Consider the following 14,550-nt stretch of genomic DNA (forward strand, 5'->3'; position numbering starts at 1 on the left):
ACCATAAAATCTCTTCTTACGTTGGCGGTTTAAATATTTTCATGCAATGACACGTGTCCAATCAAAAACGGTTATTTAAAAACAGAATCATCGTCACTCTCCTTATCCCACTTGGTGGCCTCTCCACATCCCTCAGAACTTTGTTTTGTACTCTTCTTTCTTTGTCTTCAACTTTCTCCAGGTTTCTCGGCTCTTTCCTTCTCTCTCTCTCTCTATGTAACCAAGATTAATAATCAAATCGTTGTTGGAGAGATTGAACTCGTAACAACAAGTCCCCGAAATAATGAGACCTTACACCTTCTTCGAGAGACTATCCAAAGCTTTCCATGATTCTGCTTCTCTTTCCAAGATTCTCGTCGTCTCCACCATCAGGTCACTATACCATTTTCTTCCTCTATTCATATCTGTATACTTCACGTCTTCATTTCGCTGTTTCAGTTTGTCTCAACTTCTCATTTGTGCTTCTCTATCAATTTGCTCTGTTTTGGCATGTATTGATCTGTTTACTCTGTTTTTGGCGTGAATTGATCTGCATAATGTTACTCTTGGAATTACGTTAAGATAGTATGTAACTAAATATTTATATTTTCTAAGTGGTGGGGGACTTATGGTCTACTCTGAGGCAAATGCATCCTATAGCAACAATGGTGTTGAGACTGGAACAAAAAGAAAGAAAAAGGTTGTGTTGCTTGGAACTGGATGGGCTGGAGCAAGTTTTTTGAAGAGTTTGAATAACTCCTCTTATGAGGTTCAGGTTATATCGCCTAGAAACTACTTTGCTTTCACACCCTTGTTACCTAGTGTTACTTGTGGAACTGTTGAAGCTCGCAGCGTTGTTGAACCTATTCGCAACATTGCAAGGAAGGTAACTAATACACTCTTCTTAATCCCTAAGTACCTTCTTTTGGAAAAACATCTTTTAGGAACTTATTTTACCATCAGTTTGTTGCACCAGTTTTTCTTATTGTAATGTTTGTATTGTTGACAACCAACTAAAGCCAACTTTGTCTTGTGTGTCTTGTCAAGTAGAATGTTGAGATGTCTTTCTTGGAGGCAGAATGTTTCAGAATTGATCCAGGAAGCAAGAAAGTGTACTGCCGATCTAAACAAGGCCTGAATTCGAATGGGAAGAAAGAATTTGATGTTGACTATGACTTCCTTGTAATTGCTACTGGAGCTCAGTCCAACACATTTAACATTCCTGGCGTGGAAGAGAACTGTCATTTCCTCAAAGTTAGTATCTCTTAGCTCTTTAAAAGTTTTTTTGTTCCACTAGTCATATTATTTTACAAGTTGGAGAAGTGTGAAATAACTATTCAACTGTCTATATGGATGTAAAGGGTTTTATGTTTTTGTTTTACATGGCTCTAAGATATGGTGGCTGGCTTGCAGGAGGTTGAAGATGCACAGAGAATCCGTAGCACTGTCATTGATTCATTTGAGAAGGCAACTTTACCGGGATTAAACGAAGAAGAGAGAAAGAGAATGCTACATTTTGTTGTTGTTGGTGGTGGACCAACAGGTGTTGAGTTTGCTTCTGAGCTTCGTGATTTTGTTAACGAGGATCTAGTCAAACTCTATCCTAAAGCCAAGAACTTAGTGCAAATCACTCTTCTAGAGGCTGCAGACCACATCTTGACCATGTAAGTGTTTTCTTACCTCGAAAACTTTTGATGTATAACCAAAGTCTAACTCATGTTCCGAGGAACCTTTTCTTTCACAGGTTTGACAAGAGAATTACAGAGTTTGCTGAGGAAAAATTTGGTAGAGATGGTATTGATGTGAAATTGGGTTCTATGGTGGTCAAAGTCAATGACAAAGAAATTTCTGCGAAAACCAAAGGAGGAGAGGTCTCTACTATTCCTTATGGAATGATTGTTTGGTCAACTGGTATTGGGACTCGTCCTGTGGTCAAAGATTTTATGAAACAAATTGGTCAGGTGAGTGAGCAAATGTCTTAGATATGAGCTTTACACATTACAATATTCATCATTTCATAGTAACTGAGTTTTATCAACACAGTCTAAGATGTTTTTTTTTGTAATTTCCAGGGCAATAGACGTGCTTTAGCGACAGATGAATGGCTCCGGGTTGAAGGTTGTGATAACATATATGCACTTGGTGATTGTGCAACAATCAACCAAAGAAAAGTCATGGTAACCAAACTGATCAGAACCTAGATAAATTGAGCTAGCCGTTATGTATAGGGGTTCTCTGTTTCTTATATTTTTGGATTGTGATTGTTTTTTGTGATTGTCTTTTTCAGGAAGACATAGCTGATATATTCAAGAAAGCAGATAAGGAAAATTCAGGAACATTGACAGTGAAAAAATTCCAAGAAGTAATAGATGACATATGTGATAGATACCCTCAAGTGGAGCTCTACTTGAAGAGCAAAGGTATGCATGGGATTGCCGATCTTCTAAAACAAGGACAAATTGAGAATGGTTCCAATAAGTCCATTGAACTGAATATAGAAGAACTTAAATCGGCTCTTTGTCAAGTCGACTCACAAGTGAAGTTTCTTCCAGCTACTGCACAGGTTTGTTCTGTTTTTACTAACTTGAAAGTCACGTTTTCAGTCACAAGTAGGTGGTCACACTTTGTTTGCTTTCATCCTTTTGACTGGTGGCTTCTATAAGGTTGCAGCTCAACAAGGCACTTACCTTGCAAAATGCTTTGACCGTATGGAACAATGCGAGAAGAACCCTGAAGGTCCCATTAGGGTAAGAGGAGAAGGTCGTCATCGTTTCCGTCCCTTCAGGTTGGATCCAAATATGTATCTTAGACGCTTAGTCATTGAGATTGCAATGTCAGTAAATGTTTTATAGACTTAAAAGTAAGGAAAAAAATCAAAATGTGTTATACAGGTATCGACATTTAGGACAATTTGCTCCATTAGGAGGCGAACAAACAGCGGCCCAACTTCCAGGAGACTGGGTGTCGATAGGACACAGCAGTCAATGGCTGTGGTACTCCGTTTACGCTAGGTAATATTGTTGTTTGACTAGTAATGTAATACAAAAAAAAAGTATTCATAAAACTTTCAGTATTATTTGTTTTGGTAACATGTTTATAATATAACAGTAAGCAAGTGAGCTGGCGAACGAGAGTCCTGGTGGTCTCAGACTGGATGAGGCGATTCATCTTTGGGAGGGATTCAAGTCGCATATGAAAAATCTCAAGTCTCTCTCAAGTCTCAATAGTCTTGGTTCTTTACTTTTCAAATAAAAGCAAATCAACGTGAAGATGTTAAAACTTCCTTTGGTTAATTCACTACACTACTCTTGTGTACGCTATAGCGAAATAAAACGTGGAAGAATCAACTGATAGAAAAATAGATGATTCTATTATCTTTCAAACTTTCATAGATTAATTCATTACAGCACACAGTCTACTGTCTTCCTTATATGTAGATTCACATTTTACAATGTACGAAGATGTGTAGTCTAGTCAGAAAATACATTGTTAGATCTTTATTCTTATCCTATTTACCCTATACATGATATATATATACAGTATCAATTATGGGAGGTTGAAATTATAGGAAAATCTTCTGGCAATACGTAATACTAAAATTGTTCATCTTCCTTAATAATAAACGTAAAAGACAAAAGCTAACCTACCAAAAACACACACCCCTTAACTACACTATAATCGCGAACTCTCTACGTAAGTGGAAACTACAAAAATTCAAATTCAACCATTCACACACTCCCCATAATTTAATCCATATCGTTGAATTTATTATTGCACGTTTTAGCGTTAGCCTTCTACTAATATACTAAATAGTAAGATTACTTTATACTAATATGATATTTTTGAAGAGTTTCCCCGGATTCAGAAAAAAAAAATGTACAAAAAAAATTAGTATATACTACTTGACTAACTAGAATTGCTTATCCTTTTTTTTGGATTTATTTCCATGTCAAGCTCTATTGGTGTTATAGTTTCTACCACAAAATTATTATTGTCTTCTTGTTTTGGCAACAAATGAATTTATTATTTCTTAAAAAGAGAAAGTAAAATAAAAAATAAAAATTAATCCACAGCTAATTACAGTAATTGGTTGACAAAAAAAAAAGAAGCTAATTACAGTACATACTTGCTTTTCCCTCAGTTTATATAAACACATTTAAACCTTCATAAGTTCATATCACCTTGTTTACTAACAAAGAAGGAACACATAGTAAAACACTAAAATGCCCTCGGTCGGAATCGTCATCGGAGATGGCAAAAGGGAGTACCCCGGCAACCTCACTCCTTACGTCACCGTGACATGTATCGTCGCCGCCATGGGTGGTCTCATCTTCGGTTACGACATCGGAATCTCCGGTAAGTACTCTTTCCCTCATCTCATCACATCTAACGTAACGCTCGTAAGAGAAAAAAAAAAAACAAAAAATGTTCTTTAAAGTTTTTAATTTGTTCCTGTCGTGTATTAAGGTGGAGTGACGACTATGGAGTCGTTTCAGAAGGAGTTCTTCCCGTCGGTTTACGAGCAACAGAAGAAGGACCACGTGTCAAACCAGTACTGCAGATTCGACAGCGTTCCTCTCACTCTCTTCACCTCTTCTCTCTACTTAGCCGCGGTCTGTTCCTGCGTCGTCGCCTCCTACGTCACCCGTAAGTTTGGCCGGAAGATTTCGATGCTTCTCGGCGGAGTTCTCTTCTGCGCCGGAGCTCTTCTTAATGGTTTTGCTACCGCTGTTTGGATGCTCATCGTTGGCCGTTTGTTACTCGGTTTTGGTATCGGATTCACCAATCAGGTCCTTACTTTTTATCTACTATTACATTCTTGACCTCATACTTTATTTTTCTATAACATAGATCCATTTAGCTTTGTTACTTTTGGCTAGTAAATTCAATTGTAACCTTATACTTTATTATTTTACATTATACACCCTTTGGACCTTAAGTTTGTGTGAGACTATTTTTTAATTTCGTGACCTTAAGTTTTTTAGGATATTACAAGATAACCTCAATACTTTTTTCAAATTTGTAGTCTGTACCGTTGTATCTCTCGGAGATGGCGCCGTATAAATACAGAGGAGCATTAAACATCGGATTCCAGCTCTCGATCACTATTGGTATCCTCGTCGCCAACGTTTTGAACTTCTTCTTCTCCAAAATCCGCGGCGGATGGGGATGGCGGCTTAGTCTCGGCGGCGCCGTCGTTCCAGCTCTCATTATCACCGTCGGTTCCCTTATCCTCCCGGATACACCAAACTCCATGATCGAGCGAGGTAAATTTAAGCAAGCCGAAACGAAGCTCCGTAAGATCCGAGGCGTCGACGATGTTGAAGCCGAGATGAACGACTTAATCGCCGCCAGTGAAGCTTCGAAGCTCGTTGAGAATCCATGGCGAAACTTGTTGCAGAGGAAGTATAGACCGCATCTAACGATGGCGATTCTGATCCCTTCGTTTCAGCAGCTCACTGGAATCAATGTCATCATGTTTTACGCGCCGGTTCTGTTCCAGACGATCGGTTTTGGTAACGACGCGGCTCTGATGTCGGCGGTTGTGACCGGTTTGGTTAACCTTGGAGCGACGGTGGTCTCGATCTATGGCGTTGATAAGTGGGGAAGACGACTTCTCTTCCTTGAAGGAGGATTACAAATGCTCATTTCTCAGGTTTTCAATTTCATCTCTTAACCGGGTTTTGATTCGGTTATGGTAAATTAATCCGGTTATTATGTCACTGATTTAGGTAGCTGTTGCGGTGGCGATCGGAGCTAAGTTCGGCGTTGATGGGAACCCAGGTGATTTACCAAAATGGTACGCCATTGTTGTGGTCTTGTTCATATGCATCTACGTGTCGGCGTTTGCTTGGTCTTGGGGTCCTCTTGGATGGCTAGTTCCTTCGGAGATTTTCCCGCTGGAAATACGATCAGCGGCTCAGAGCATAACGGTGTCGATGAACATGATCTTCACGTTCATAATAGCTCAGGTGTTTCTGATGCTGCTTTGCCACCTGAAGTTCGGGTTGTTCATATTCTTCGCGTTTTTCGTGTTGGTGATGTCCATTTTCGTCTACCTTTTCTTGCCGGAGACAAGAGGTGTACCGATCGAGGAGATGAGTAAAGTCTGGAGATCACATTGGTATTGGTCAAGGTTCATTGATGCCTGATGAGCCTTACGGACCATGTTATTGAAATATCTTTTGGTTAATTATTAATAAATGTTGTCTTTTGTCTTCAATCAAGCAAAGAGTCTGAGAGTAAAAGAACAATCAGGACTGAGAACAATGCAAGCCTGAATTGAGTTCTGAAAACATTCAGAGAGTATAAATTGTTATCCTATTTAAAAATCAAAGATTCAAGAATGTGAGAAAACAAGATTTTTACATGTATGATTTTATCATTTCGTCAGATAGGGATCATTCTTGAACTTAGCATATGATGGAAGATCAAGAGCTCTCTCTGCAACTTCTCTGTCCTCGTGAATCTTTGCGACTAGACTTTCCAGTGAAGTGAAATTAGCCTGGCAATAATAGAAAACAATATGAGCCAACAGCTGAGTATTGCATTAAACTACAGTCATGAATAATGGATAATGAATTCGATGATGATAACCTCAGGGCGTATATAGCCAACGATTATAAGACGTAACTCTTCTCCGTAGAAATCTTCCGTGAAATCGTGAAGCAACCATGGCTCCTATGTAACCAGAGCTAAGTTAAAGAAAGCAACCATTACAGGAGGATAAAGTCTGAAACTTTTTATCAATGAACTCACAATAGTTTTCTCCTTGTTATCGAAAAAAGGATTCCAACCGATGCTCATGACCATTTTGTAAACACCTCTCGTTGGCAATCCCGCCCAGCCAAAGTACACTCCCGAAGGATGTTCGACTAGCTCATTCGCATAATCCTTTGTTGACAAGTTAGCTGAAAACAAATGCAATGCAACGATAAGCGAATAGACCATATAAATATACAGTGAGGAAAAAGAGTTATGTTCAATAATTTTTAAAACTGACCTGTGGGGATTCCAAGTACTTTAGAGCCACGGCCAAATCCTTTAATAACTGGACCTCCAATATGCCATGGATCAATTGGTAAAGTGTTCTCTATCCCTGCAAATACAAATTACAAGGTTAAAAGTCTTTTTTACCGAGATGAACAGAACAGAAGTATTGAACAGAGTTTGTGAGTTGTTTTTTTTACAATCTTGAAATGGAGGTAGACCCCATTTTTCTGGTCTTATGTCGAGTAGTGAATTGATGATTTCATCAGCACATGTATAAAGATGTGTTTGTTTAGGCAGAGAAGGAACAGCAATAACTTTCATCCCAGCAGCTTTACCAGCCATAACACCAGGCCTGCCATTTCAACTAACTGTTACTAAAAAGAACCAAACACAATTGCAAAAAATGATAACAGTAAAAGTGAGTCTCACACAGAATCTTCAATAACCAAACAGTCCTCTGGATCTTTATTCAATCTTTTAGCTGCTTCAAGAAAACTTTATACAAAAACGATCATTGTCATTAGAATTGTAAACTAACAAACCAGTCTTTCGTTCCATTGAAATCAATAAATCAAAACTGGATAGGGCTTACATATCAGGAGAAGGCTTTCCTTTGGAAACTTCATCACGACCAACAATAACCGAGAAGCACTCCTTCCAACCTAAAGAAAAATGAAATCTTTCTCATGAAACAAATCTACCAATACAAGATAATGCATCAAAGTAACAATCATCTTCATAAAAGCTGTTACCTTCATGATGAGAAATTTTGGTTTCAATATTTGCCCTTGAAGAATTGGAAGCCAATGCCATAGGCACTCCATGACACTTCAAATGTCGAATCAACCGAGTGGCACCAGGAAGGGACTTGATCTTGTCCATCCTACAAAAACACAAAAACTTCAAAACTTCAAAACCAGAAGAAAACAACAATTTGGAAGACAAACGAAGAGAGAAGCAAAAAGTAACTTACTGAGCAGAGAACAAAGGGTAGAATTCAGAGTTGAATTCATCAACTCCACAAGGAAGTCCATAATCTTCAACAATGGTAGTAGCAGCTTCTAATGGAGTTTGCCCAACTATTTTCAGTGATTCTCTTCCATCCCACTGTTTACCATATTTACACAAGTATTTCCTCAATATGTCTCCCACAACACCATCTACAATCAAAATTCAAAAAGACATCAAATTCAAATTCAAATATCGAAGTTACATAAAGAGCAATTGAAACAATTCTATTGATTTCGTTAATCTACCTGTGTTGAGTAGGGTACCATCGAGATCAATAAGAACACAAGAAGAGAGCTTCTTCAAGGAATTGCTCATCGACATTTATTCCAATTACAAATTATATTTCACACTTCTTTTACACTCTGTAAATTTACAATCGCCCACCTGAGCTGCGACAAATTTTAGATTTGCGGCGACTCGTTAACGCCGGCGAACGAATTGAGGACGACGGAGAAGTGACGCCGCAGAGTATAGAGGAATGAAATAGGAAGGGCTGAGAAGACGTACACGTATAAGCTTTGCCTAGGGGCTAGGGATTAGCATCTCCAGTTCAGATACCTTAATCAAAATTCCGGTCCTACCGGATCATTCGAAATTAATACTCGGTCTGACTGATTTTGACCGGTACGGATTCAACTAACGACACGACGATGTTTCATCAAAATCTCAAGAGTCAAGAGAAGCTTCTGTACGACCGGTTAAGGGGAAAATTGAACGGTTCAAATTCAAAACGGTCGACCGGTTAATTATTCAACGCTTAATTGGAGAACTTTAAATTTTGATTTTAATACACATCCTCAACTCTGTTTTTTAATTAGTCTTCTTAACATGAACAATTCATTATCAAACCCCCAAGTTTACATTCCTTTTTTTACATGAAAAAGTTTCCTTCACTGTCTTTTTTCTTTTACCAACATGGTCTTTAGATTGCATTATCAATCTAGAAGTTAGCAGATAAATTCAATATAGTGGTAGCCTCTTCTTCTTCTTCTTCTTCACAAGTACTTGCTTTTGTCCTGAGAAGGAGCTTTTAAGTCTCAGACAGAGTCAACTCCTTCGCCTTGTTGTTGTGCAAGATATCTCTCTCGACGCTCCTTCTGTATTTTGATTAGAGGAAAAGACACAAACACAGTGTCAGATTTTCACAATCATCTAACGGAAGAGACAAGGGAAGAGACTCTGAAACCGTAAATGTGACTGACCCATTCATCGATCACAAGCCCTTCTCCAATCATCTTTGGACCTGTTTCCTCTGGCGGTTTCTTCCGGGCCTCCACCGCTGCATCTGCTTCTGCTAACTGACGCTTCAGTTTTTCGAGTGCCTAGTTCATTCATCATATAGATAATTAGACTATTAGAGACTGAACCCCTAAATATAACAATCAGTGTTATTATGAATCCACTTCATAAGCATAATGATTTTAGTACTCACAGGGTTGGGACGTTCAGGATCAAGGAAAATCACACGCAATATTTGCTCCTTAGACACATCTTCCTTTTGCTCATCAAACTGCGAAAAAACAAAAATAAAAACATTGTGATATGCCTTGGATACAAAATTCAGTGGAAACTTAGAAATGTAAGAAGGTAACAAACAATATGAGATATGTCACTAGAACACATGCTTGGTTATATGTGTAAGCCTTAAAAAGCATTCTTAGTATAGTCATCGATATCTTTAGTTTTATCTAGACTCTTACATGTTGTAACTACCATTTTCATTTTCAAAGAACAGCTTATAAACAACATCATAAGATTCAACGTACCAGCTCAGGGACATAGTCCATTGGACCTTTCACCTTCAGGCTCATGATTTTGAACTTAACTCTGCTCCTTTGATCCATTGGCTTCTCATTATTCTCAGGAGGCTCAACAAATTTGAACACTGTACATTTCAACAAGAGAACAATTGAATAAGCCATTGTTCTGATAACCTCATCAAGAAGAAAAAAGAACACAGGGGAGAAAAAAAAAGAAAACAATTACCAGTAGCGATGATAGTTTCTCCAGGAGCAAGAATAGCACCGGGTGGACGCATGAAGCAACTCTTCGGTGCAGTTGTTTGAAACTGAAGAGCAACAAGTAAGCACATATACAGAAACGCAAAACACACAGAAAACCAAAACAGTTAGATCAAAAACTAACCTTGAAGGCTACATGTGATTTGCTGGTATTTTTAATCTTGATGGCACTCCTTACTTGCTTCCCAGGCTCATCTTCAAAACAAATTTATAATCTAATTCAGTACTCCGCAGCATTACTTGTAACAGTAAACAACTAAACTTCCCAACGCCGAAATATCATGAAATGAACTCCTGGCCTATTAATATCTTCCTGAAAAATCATTTGATACCTAAAATGATTCATTTCTATCTATAAAGACTCCTAATTTAAGCCATTTATAGGATTATGGACCAATTAAGAAGTTAAACTTTTGATTAAAAACTCCTATAAACTCCAAAAAGTTTAAAACTTTATGTTTTCCCGTTGAGTCAATATCAATTTTCTACAATCAGATCACTCAAATACTCAAGATTCTACTAAAATTTTGGACTAATGTCAATGGATCTCGAGTATTCAGCAACAAACCCTAGAAGACGAAGAAACAAAAAAAAAAAGACGTAATTACGATTCGCAAAAAAACTCACAGGGAAAATAAAGTTTCTCAGAAGGATCAAGCTTCAATCTCCGTTTAGTAGGAAGAAACGACTTAGCAACAGAAGAAACCGAAGGTGAAGGAGTCGGGTGCTGATTCTGACCCGATCCATCACCATGAGGCCCGTTATAACCAAGCTGATGATGATGATGGTGGTGGTGCGGATGATGTTGTTGCTGTTGGTGCTGATGATGATGGTTGTGGAGATGAGAAGAAGTAGAAGAAGAAGAAGAAGCTCCAGATGGAAACGGAGACGTGGCAGCACTAGAAGCGTTGTTTCTTCCGTGACTTGTTGAAGAGTTGCGAAATGGGATTTTGAAGAAACCCCAACCTCCTTTGCCGTCGGAGGATGGTTTCTCCTCCGTCGTCATAGTCATTTTCTCCTCTCTCTCAACGGTTGTTTTGAAGCACGCGAATTGCGACGGAGAAAGGAGTTGACTTGTGAAGAGAGAGAGATCGGACGTGAGATGGTGAGAGGAAGTGGATTTAATTGGTTGATTTCGCGTCCGTGTTTTTGTTGATTTGTCTGATTTTTTTTTATTGTTTAATTAGTAAATCCGATGGCTTGATTAGCGGATTTTGGAAGTGGAGAGGTGAATTTAAAAAGTAGGATTAAGACATGTTTCAATACGACAGCGTATTGGATTCTTCTTTGTTATTGTTTTTATAATCTTTCTTCTACGAACTTTTGGATTCTCTCTTTCCAAGTCTTTATTTTTTCTTTGTTTTGTTTAGTGTTGTCTTTTTCTCAAGTCGTTTTCGTGGTTTGTAGATAAATTCAAACTTTTTCTTATATTTTTTTTGGTGGAAAGGTATAAAAGAGAAAGATGATTACGCGTAAAGAGAGCTTTCTCATCTTAAGTTATGTATCGATTCAAAAACAAGACTTAACAAACCCTTGAATCTTCCTAGATGACGTCGCACAACTCCAAGAGTCTTTATAGTCAAAGTCGAAGCCAACCTCAAGAGTCTTCCTCAAACCGAGCCAATATGAATTTTATGTATTGTAGGAGGAGTTAACAATGAGTTTATTAATTTCCTAGTCATAACCACCATATTAGATTTAGACTTATGATAGGTGTTCGCACACATTCATTCACCTTGTTGATGAAGAAACTGACACATATCTTCAATATATTAGGTTCAGATGATTTTCAATGGATATGATGAAACCCTTAAATTAATGTAACAAAAAAGTAGAAGAATAATCAAAATGGGAAATCGGGGTCATCCCATTAAAGAACAGCAGATTTGATGTTGTGCTCTCTCTTGAGCTTGTCCTTGAGGAACCAGTCACATATTTTGCCTCCATTCAACTCTTCTGTTGAGCATCCTTCTTGCTCCGATATCATTCTTAATAAGTTCAACGACGATATTTGTCCAATAAAATCCGATATTTCATCTAAAAGACTATCTTTCAATGTATGCTTTTTTCTTCTTTTCAAAATATGCCATTATTTTAATGTAAATTAGTCATTTGATAATCTGTCTATACCAATATTATCCAATTTTGAATCAAAACAACAAACTTAATCGATTGAAATTAAATTAGGGATTGCAAGTAATTTCTCAAATTTAATTTACCGGTTAGTCGACAGATAAACTTCTCGTGAGCACCAAGGCCGGAGATTTCCACAAGACCGGCCTCTGCTAAGCTCAAAAAACTTCTTCTCTCAGGTATGCTTCTCAGGTATGCTTTGATCGCCTGATTCTTCTTCTCCAGCAGATGCTCTTACCAAACACAGTCTTCTTCTTCCTTGTGTTCTTGGCATGGATGTAATATTATTTGATCTTACTGGTCGAGACCCTCAGGTGCTCACTAGTGCTTTGTCTCTACTGTGACAATGGGAACTATTCTAAAATAATGCACAGTTTACCACACCAGTGGTGAGACATACTCAGCAGTCACACTCGCACCATATCCAATTTTTTGCTAAGTCACGTGGACTAACATTATTTAACATATGAGGCCAGACAAATAAATATATGGGCCTGAAGACGACTAGAGATGAAACGTTACAAAAGCCCAGAGTATTATAATTATACCAACCAAGAATTTAATTGAATTTGAAAGAATTATTCCATTATTAATTTATTATGCGTTTCGTGAAATCTTTTATATAAATGTGTTATTGGATTGGGTGATTGTATCCATATTTTAAATTTTAGTGTTATTCGATTTATTGATTCATGTAAATGATTTTTTAGTGTTATTCGATTTATTAATTTCTATTCGACTGATAGTGTTTTTTTTTTTTTGTGTTTTTCTGTTTTACGAGGCTAGTGGTTTACAAGGTCATTTTAAAAGGTTTTTTTTCTTTTATTTAAAGGCATTCGTTTTAAAAGTGTTAATAACATAAAGAACCAAACCTGAGTTTTTTAGCTGCCATTATGATAGAATTCGTTAAAATCTCAAAAAGACTTTAGACCATTCTTAAGGTAATCTTAAGAGATGAAAAGTAAAAAAATAAACTAAAAAGCTAAAAATGATCTCTTAATCAAGAGCAAAAACTTGAAACTCTTAGAATTTTAGTACAAAAACATTGGTAAAAACAAAATTTAAGAGCTCTCCAATAATGTTGTTGTTACAATACCTGATGTCGTTCCTTTCAAATTCAATCATATCAACTCTTGAATATAAATTTAAATAATTGTATATATTAAGGATAAGTTAAATTAAGTCTTTTATATATATGAATGCTTTTGTTTCTTGTTGGCAGTGTAGTTCGGAGATTATAGATCAACGAATTAATCCTAAAAAGAAAAAAAGAAGATGAAAACACAATTTCCAGAGAGTTCTCGAGTGTGTTGCTGTCTTTCCCCCAAAATTCATAGGATATAATTTTTAATATTATCAAAGTTTTCCATCAACTCTATTATCGAACAAACCCCCAAAAATTGACCAATATATAATCAAACTAACACGTATAAATTCAATACGTACGTATATTAAATGATATTTGCATGAAGTCTTACGTAAGTGTCTTATAAGTGGCAACATCAACTGCACAACCATTACGATTTCGTATCGAATTATATCGTTTTATATATATATATGTGGACGAAAGGATCTTTGGTTCTTTGTCTGCTGACTCTGCTCCTTTCAACTGTTTAGAGTTCAAAGGATTTTGTTTATACGTAACGAATGAACACACACACATATATATATAAAATGCAAAAAGCCAAAAACTATACATGATTTCTATATTTTCTTTCTTCTTAAAGCTATCCGCTTGGATAAATAACTATTCAGTAAATAAGGCAGGTACGTGGTCTTGTTGTTGCCAAACTGTTACTCGAAGTTGATGGTGTGTGTGCATTTTCTAATTATGGGAGAAAAATGCATATCATCTCATGTGATTGGTTTCTAACCTATAAAACTTTTTCAAGTTCATTATGACTTAAACAGTGGACATTTCTTGAATGGAACCGTTTTTCTAATGAGTAATAACCATTCCATGATCATCTTTTTTATGAGATGTTAATATGTTTAGTTAGTCCCCACGACGCCTAATGCTCTAAACAAATATGAAATTGACTGCTACACAAAAGTATCAAATAACATAAAATCAAGTTTTATTGTCACTCGTATGTTGTATATATAGTATCAGTTGTGAACACAAATAATTTCGACATCCAAACGAACAATTACCTTTGGATCAACACAACTGTATTTAAGAATTGATGGTCGAAATCAATTTGTACCAACCATTAGAAACTAGTATATTTGTATAGAGAATCCTTTAAAGTTTTATGTAATCAATCAAATTAATAAGTTTGAATTGCTATTTTTGTTGCAGCTTATATTATGATATCATGCAGTATCCATCAGGGGCGGATCCACAGCCAAGATGGTGGGGGCAGCTGCCACCAGCAAAAAAAAAAAAGATAAAAAATAATATATAAACAAA

The 14,550-nt window shown here is 36.9% G+C and overlaps 4 protein-coding genes across 4 annotated transcripts; 2 read left to right on the forward strand and 2 right to left on the reverse strand.

Moving 5' to 3' along the window:
* Positions 1–283: 283 nt before the first annotated feature.
* On the forward strand, positions 284–3,370 carry LOC17877589 (external alternative NAD(P)H-ubiquinone oxidoreductase B3, mitochondrial). The gene is made up of 10 exons (XM_006285045.2): positions 284–372; positions 595–865; positions 1,030–1,233; positions 1,393–1,643; positions 1,724–1,940; positions 2,052–2,156; positions 2,267–2,542; positions 2,643–2,764; positions 2,871–2,990; positions 3,088–3,370. Exons 1-10 carry the CDS (start codon positions 284–286, stop codon positions 3,173–3,175), a joined length of 1,743 nt encoding a protein of 580 aa, XP_006285107.1. The 3' UTR covers positions 3,176–3,370.
* A 738-nt stretch (positions 3,371–4,108) lies between these two features.
* Positions 4,109–6,277, forward strand: LOC17878087 (sugar transport protein 12). Its single transcript, XM_006282744.2, has 4 exons — positions 4,109–4,335; positions 4,447–4,769; positions 5,006–5,635; positions 5,712–6,277. The coding sequence occupies exons 1-4, from the start codon at positions 4,203–4,205 to the stop codon at positions 6,129–6,131; spliced, it is 1,506 nt and encodes a 501-aa protein (XP_006282806.1). The 5' UTR covers positions 4,109–4,202; the 3' UTR covers positions 6,132–6,277.
* LOC17877393 (bifunctional riboflavin kinase/FMN phosphatase) lies at positions 6,262–8,480 on the reverse strand. The gene is made up of 10 exons (XM_006282586.2): positions 8,229–8,480; positions 7,946–8,132; positions 7,725–7,855; positions 7,565–7,634; positions 7,402–7,467; positions 7,170–7,324; positions 6,983–7,078; positions 6,739–6,890; positions 6,577–6,660; positions 6,262–6,484 (listed from the first exon to the last, which is right to left on the reverse strand). Exons 1-10 carry the CDS (start codon positions 8,302–8,304, stop codon positions 6,362–6,364), a joined length of 1,140 nt encoding a protein of 379 aa, XP_006282648.1. The 5' UTR covers positions 8,305–8,480; the 3' UTR covers positions 6,262–6,361.
* A 323-nt stretch (positions 8,481–8,803) lies between these two features.
* On the reverse strand, positions 8,804–11,113 carry LOC17878317 (vesicle-associated protein 4-2). Its single transcript, XM_006283942.2, has 7 exons — positions 10,632–11,113; positions 10,129–10,199; positions 9,970–10,051; positions 9,750–9,868; positions 9,416–9,493; positions 9,186–9,305; positions 8,804–9,080 (listed from the first exon to the last, which is right to left on the reverse strand). The coding sequence occupies exons 1-7, from the start codon at positions 11,014–11,016 to the stop codon at positions 9,021–9,023; spliced, it is 915 nt and encodes a 304-aa protein (XP_006284004.2). The 5' UTR covers positions 11,017–11,113; the 3' UTR covers positions 8,804–9,020.
* Positions 11,114–14,550: the final 3,437 nt, after the last annotated feature.

Source organism: Capsella rubella, unplaced genomic scaffold (assembly GCF_000375325.1).
Source record: "Capsella rubella cultivar Monte Gargano unplaced genomic scaffold, Caprub1_0 scaffold_7, whole genome shotgun sequence".
NCBI lineage: Eukaryota > Viridiplantae > Streptophyta > Magnoliopsida > Brassicales > Brassicaceae > Capsella > Capsella rubella.